The sequence below is a fragment of the Octopus bimaculoides genome, chromosome 7, assembly GCF_001194135.2.
Source record: "Octopus bimaculoides isolate UCB-OBI-ISO-001 chromosome 7, ASM119413v2, whole genome shotgun sequence".
NCBI lineage: Eukaryota > Metazoa > Mollusca > Cephalopoda > Octopoda > Octopodidae > Octopus > Octopus bimaculoides.
The window spans coordinates 42,375,469-42,380,188 of record NC_068987.1 but is presented as its reverse complement, the minus strand read 5'-3'; the positions used below and the strand labels follow the sequence as shown (position 1 = coordinate 42,380,188).

The window sequence follows — 4,720 nt, the reverse complement described above, 5'->3', positions numbered from 1 at the left end:
CACACATATATATATACCTATATATATATATATATATATAGAGAGAGAGAGAGAGAGAGAGAGAAAGATACATAGATACACACACACTCACACGCACATATGATATACCAGGGATGACTACATGTAGTATATTAAGCTCATTTTAACCTAGCATACCTGAGAAGTCATTATTGCTATTCTTCAGGAGTTCAAACTCCCATGAGACTACTTTTGCCTTTATATTTTATAGTCAATAAAAACAAATGCCAGTAAAGATTACAATAGATTAAATTGTCTACAACACACCAGCAATATTTATAGTCATATACAATATTGATGTAAGAAATTATTAATATTTTTTTTTTTTTTTTTTTGGTAGCGTGGAAATCAAAAAGTATCCAAGATTGGTCAAGTGATTATAATTCTAATGATACTATTTATTTTAATTTCCTTAATTGTTGCTGGAGCAAAGGCAATTAATTGGTTACAGTTTCTGTATTACCTATCCTATGTCAAGTTATTTGTCACTTTTATCAAATACATACCTCAGGTAAGTAAATACTTCCAACTTTATTAATTAACCATTTTTTATATTGATCTATGAGTAACTGGGTCAGTTGGGTACCTTTCATCTTCATATTGTGTTTCTAACATTGCACTCTCTTGATTGTCTTTTTCACATAGCTCTTAATGGCTCAGTTTATTGACTGTAAACTGGTCACCACAAGGTCATATAGTTTAGTGTTGTAAGCAGTGACTGTACTAACACTTAAGACTATTTCATTGAGTCACTGAGGGAAATGAGTAAATCTTATCTGCAATAGACAAACATCTTATTCATGGTTGTGATTTATCTCTCAGTTGTTGTACAGCCCAAAAATGATTTCTGAACAATAGTGTCATTGATCACATTTCAAAATAGTCTACCACAGATTTCAGTCAATGAGAATGCCAAGATATCTGTTACTCGGTATACAGCAAATATCTCTGGAAACCTTCTTCCGAAAGTAGTGGTTTTGCAGTTTCCTTACTATGTTTATATCTTTTGCTGAAAGATATCAGGAAAAGATACATGTGCTATTTCTTTATTGCCCACAAGGGGCTAAACATAGAGGACAAACAAGGACAGACAAAGGGATTAAGTCGATTACATCGACCCCAGTGCGTAACTGGTACTTAATTTATCGACCCCGAAAGGATGAAAGGTAAAGTTGACCTCAGCGGAATTTGAACTCAGAACATAACGGCAGACGAAATACCGCTAAGCATTTCACCCAGCGTGCTAACGTTTCTGCCAGCTTGCCGCCGAAAAGATACATGTGCATGCACACACATGCACGTGCGCACACTCACACGCACACACACACAGAGCTTTTGCACAACTTTCATGTACCAAATCCTTTTCACAAGATAACAGCACACCTGAGGCTATGGTAGGAGAAACTTGTCCAAAGGGCCATGTAGTGAGATGAAACCCAGAACTATATGTTTGTGAAGCAAACTTCTAAACTACATGGTCATTGCTGTCACTGTTGTTACTATAGAAACCAAAATGAAGTGGTAGCTCACTGGATTGCATTATACTTCAGTATATATCAGATAAATAAAAATTGGGATTCAGTATCTGTTATACTGGAAGATAAAATACAAAACTCTATCTTATCTTTGATATACAATATGTGTGTGTCGGAGGAGGATATGGTTAAGAAGTTTGCTTTCCAACCACATTTCAAGTCCAGGGCCATTGCCTAGCACCTTCAGCTAGTGTCTTCTACAATAGCTCCAGGCTGACCAAAGTCTTGTGTGAGTGGGTGGATTTAGTAGATGGAAACTAAAAGGAGACTATTGCATATGTACACATGTGTGTGAGGTGTGTGTATGCTTGTATCGCCTTGTCTTGACACCACATGATAGTTGTAAATGAGTGCTACTGTCATACAATTCCAATATTTTGCAAAAACATGTATGGTCATAAGGAAATATTACTTTGCTTGGAAACAGGTGAGGGTTGTCAACAGGAAAGGCATCCAGCCTTAGAAAATTTGTTTCATAAGTTCTATTTAATTCATGTAAGCATGGAAAAGTGAACATTAAAACTATGATGATGATGATGATGATGATATATATATATATATATATATATATATATATATGTGTGTGTGTGTATATATATATGTATACACACACACACACACATACATATTTTACACACACACACACACACACACATACATATATATATATATATATATGTATAGTCAGTTTGAGGATATAGTGTCCTCTTTAGGATTATAAAATCCAAAGATCAACTGGTGTTATCAATGATATATTGAAAGAATTCTCTCAATATATAGGGATAGATAGTCTAATATACATTTATTACTATAAGAAAATGGAGGAAAAATATTGTGGATACTTATTTTATTTGTATCACAATATGAACAAAGCAAATAGTTTAATACAAATAAAATTTAAATGAACGTACATCATCATCATCATCAAGCATAAGAAGTGCCTACACATGTTTCAATCAGGTTGCTATCTAAACAGTACTTTGGAAGATTCGAACCATGTTAAGAGTTTTAGATGTAAAAAATAACAAATAGCATATATGTATATCTATGTGTATATGTATATACTAGCTGGTGTACCTGGTAATTCCTGGGGGTAAAGATATTCTGTTGAAACACCTTATGACTCTGATATAAGAAAGCAATTTTGTTATAAGTGCCACAAAAGGTGTATTTTCTGTCACAAAAACGTACAAAAACTGGAGGAGGAAGAGATTGTTGGAGAGAGAAGTTTTCGGAGGTTGGTGAAAAAGATTGTCGGAGGTTGGTGAGAGAGGTTGTCGGAGGTTGGCAAGAGAGGTCATCGGATGTTGTCTAGAGAGGTTGTCGAGAGGTTTTTGGAGGTTGGCAAGAGAGGTTGTCAGAGGTTGACGAGAGAGATTGTCAGAGGTTGTCGAGAGAGGTTGAGGAGGTTGAGGAGAGAGGTTGTCAGAGGAAGAGGCATCTTTGTTCCACAATTTCAGTGTTGCAGGGCTTCATGATACACAATGTTTTTGGTTTTGCCATTGGGTACATAGATGAATAAATTTTCCAGATTTCCAACTCTAGAGCATCCAACATAGAGATATCCATGAGAAAAAGCAGGTTCTGCAAGATTGGGGCCTACCACTTCCAATGTCTGACCTTGTGCTTTGTTGATGCTCATTGCAAAGTTTAATCTCAATGGGAATTGTAGCCTTTTGAAATCAATTTGTGTATCGGAAGGAATCAGAGGAATCTTTGGAATGAAAACATCTTCACCACTTGCTTTCCCAGTCAGTATTGTTGCCTCCAACACTGTCTGCATCAATTTTTTGATAATAAGTCTCATGCCATTGCATAATTTTGGAGGATCAAGGTTTCTTAAAAGCATAACTGGGGCTCCAACCTTTAGATGCAATTCATGCAGTGGTAGACCTGAAGATGCAAGGCTATTGAGGAATTCAATGGGAGCACAGTATCAATTGACTTGTATGTTTGACAATCGTCAGACAGTTGTTCCAGAAGGTGATTGTTTATGCCATCTACTGTGACATTTTTTGGCGCCAAAATTGCACGTTTTCTCAGTCAACAATGGTCTTTGAACTGTGTGTTCAGATTGGGGAAAACTCTCACCAATAGTTCATGCATATTTGACATCAAATTGCCAAAGGGTAAACTAGTCTTCCCATCCTGCTCAACAATTACAGCACCATTTCCAATATCCATTAATTTCCTGCAGAAGTTCTCCATGTGCGCATCACCGCCTAACTGCACTCTCATGTTTGTTGTAAGTTTCAACTTTCTAACCTTGCCCCAAAGGTATGAAGATTTGATGCTCGCACTTACCTCATCTGCTCTCATTCCCTTTGGAATGACTGGAGTGTTTGTCGAAAGTCTCCTGCAAGGAGTACTGTTAGGCCGCCCATTAGCCTTGAGTTGCACCTCAGATCTTGAAGTAATCTGTCAAGAGCCTCAAAAACCCCCTTATGACTCATTGACGCTTCATCCCAAATGATCAGTTTGCACTTGGGTGAGAATGTTTGCTTTTGTAGTGCCACAACTGATATTGCAGGTTGCTGTGTCTTTTTTTTGCAAGGTCCAGAGGCAATTTGAAGCACGAATGAGCTGTGCGTCCACCATTTAACAGAGTTGCAGCTATTCCACTTGACGCCACGACAAGGGCTATCTGTTTATTTTGTTGCAGCTTTGCCAAAATAAGACTGATAATAAATGTTTTGCCAGTTCCACCTGGAGAATTGAGAAAGAAGAGATTACCAGTCTCGCTATGACTGGATGAAATAATGGATTTGAAGACAGTTTTTTTATCCTCGTTCTATTTGTGTTCATTATCAGCCACAAACGCTGCCATTTCTTTGACATCATAATTGATCTCCCAGGGAAAGCCCCCCGGCCCATCAGGAATCACTGCAGAGATGCTCAAAATATCTAGCAGTGTCGGCTATAGCCTAGTCACCCGTATTACGAACCAGGTGATACACGAAGGAGTCATACCCAATGACTGGTGTAGCAGCATCATAGTCAACTGCTACAAAGGTAAAGGTGACGCTTTAGATACAAATAATTACAGAGGTATCAAGCTTTTAGATCAGGCAATGAAAGTCACGGAGAGGGTCATAGCTCAACTGCTTAGGGAGCGAGTCAGTTTAGATGAGATGCAGTTTGGGTTCGTGCCTGGGAAAAGCACCACT

The 4,720-nt window shown here is 37.7% G+C and overlaps 1 protein-coding gene across 1 annotated transcript in view; it reads left to right on the top strand.

Annotated features, from left to right (window-relative positions):
- The window catches only part of LOC106878734 (cystinosin), a 56,522-nt gene that overhangs the window by 34,780 nt on the left and 17,022 nt on the right, over positions 1-4,720 (top strand). The window contains exon 6 of the mRNA XM_052969411.1: positions 359-529. Within this exon, the coding sequence (XP_052825371.1) occupies positions 359-529 (171 nt within the window). The remainder of the gene's footprint in view (positions 1-358; positions 530-4,720) is intronic.